Consider the following 1572-nt stretch of genomic DNA (forward strand, 5'->3'; position numbering starts at 1 on the left):
CCCCAGCTCTGCACACAGACATTGCTGCTGCAGCTCCAGGGAAGGCAACAAAAGGGCATCTCTGCAGAAAACTCTGCTGGGAGATCCTTTATTTAATTTAAAGGCATTGAGAGTGCAACCCCTCACTGACTCAGTGTGTGGCCACAGTGAAGGTGGAGAGAAACAAAATGAAAAATGGCACAAACAATGACATTTCTTTATGGAGAATATGAAAAAAGTAAAACAAAGGAAAGCATCTCCACAAGGAAATCAAGAAGAAGTATCAAAGTTGACTTTTATTGCAAGTGATTTGCAGAAATTGCCCAGCAGTTTAATGTTCCTGAAAGCATCCAGTTATCAGTCTCCTCACTGCAGCCTTGAGCTCCTGGTTCCTCAGACTGTAGATGAGGGGGTTCAGGGCTGGAGGCACCACTGAGTACAGAACTGACAGGGCCACATCCAGGGATGGGGAGGAGATGGAAGGGGGCTTCAGGTAGGCAAATATGCCAGTGCTGAGGAACAGGGAGAGCACGGCCAGGTGAGGGAGGCAGGTGGAAAAGGCTTTGTGCTGTCCCTGCTCAGAGGGCATCCTCAGCACAGCCCTGAAGATCTGCACATAGGAGAAAACAATGAACACAAAACAACCAAACGATAAACTACTAGTAACTACAAGTAGCCCAATTTCCCTGAGATAGGATTTGGAGCAGGAGAGCTTGAGGATTGCCGGGATTTCACAGAAGAACTGGCCCAGGGCATTGCCATGGCACAGGGGCAGGGAAAATGTATTGGCCGTGTGCATGAGAGCATGGAGAAAGGCACTGGCCCAGGCAGCTGCTGCCATGTGGGCACAAGCTCTGCTGCCCAGGAGGGTCCCGTAGTGCAGGGGTTTGCAGATGGACACGTAGCGGTCGTAGCACATGATGGTCAGCAGATAAAACTCTGCTGACAGGAAGAAGAAAGTGAGAAATATCTGTGCAGCACATCCTGTGTAGGAGATGGTGGTTGTGTCCCAGAGGGTATTGTACATGGCTTTGGGAACAGTGGTGTAGATGGAGCCCAGGTCGCTGAGGGCCAGGTTGAGCAGGAAGAAGAACATGGGCGTGTGCAGGTGGTGGCCGCAGGCTACGGCGCTGATGATGAGGCCGTTGCCCAGGAGGGCAGCCAGGGAGATGCCCAGCAAGAGGCAGAAGTGCAGGAGCTGCAGCTGCCGCGTGTCTGCCAATGCCAGCAGGAAGAAGTGGCTGATGGAGCTGCTGTTGGACATTTACGCTGTCTTGGCATGAGGATCTGTAAAAAAAAGTAATCATGGAATAGCTGAATTTAGAGAGGACTTCAAATATCCCAGCCCAGCCTGGGGGCACTTTCCCCCCACTGCCTGCCCAGGGCTGCAAGAGGCAGAAGTGCAGGAGCTGCAGCTGCCGCGTGTCTGCCAATGCCAGCAGGAGGAAGTGGCTGATGGAGCTGCTGTTGGACATTTCCTGTTCATTGGCAAGGGCATCTGTAAAAAAAGTAATCATGGAATAGTTGGGTTTGGACAGGACTTTAAATATCCCAGCACAGCCTCGGGGCACTTTCCCCCCACTGCCTGCCCAG

At 52.0% G+C, this 1572-nt stretch overlaps 1 protein-coding gene across 1 annotated transcript; it reads right to left on the reverse strand.

Annotated features, from left to right (window-relative positions):
- Positions 1-310: 310 nt before the first annotated feature.
- LOC120503432 (olfactory receptor 14A16-like) lies at positions 311-1243 on the reverse strand. Its single transcript, XM_039711915.1, has one exon. It carries the CDS (start codon positions 1241-1243, stop codon positions 311-313), a length of 933 nt encoding a protein of 310 aa, XP_039567849.1.
- Between the last annotated feature and the right edge of the window lie 329 nt (positions 1244-1572).

Source organism: Passer montanus, unplaced genomic scaffold, assembly GCF_014805655.1.
Source record: "Passer montanus isolate IOZ18808 unplaced genomic scaffold, ASM1480565v1 scaffold2531, whole genome shotgun sequence".
NCBI classification, from domain to species: Eukaryota; Metazoa; Chordata; class Aves; order Passeriformes; family Passeridae; genus Passer; species Passer montanus.

Coding starts and splice junctions, on each gene's coding strand:
- LOC120503432 (XM_039711915.1), bottom strand. CDS start 1,243: ATGTCCAACAGCAGCTCCATCAGCCACTTCTTCCTGCTGGCATTGGCA.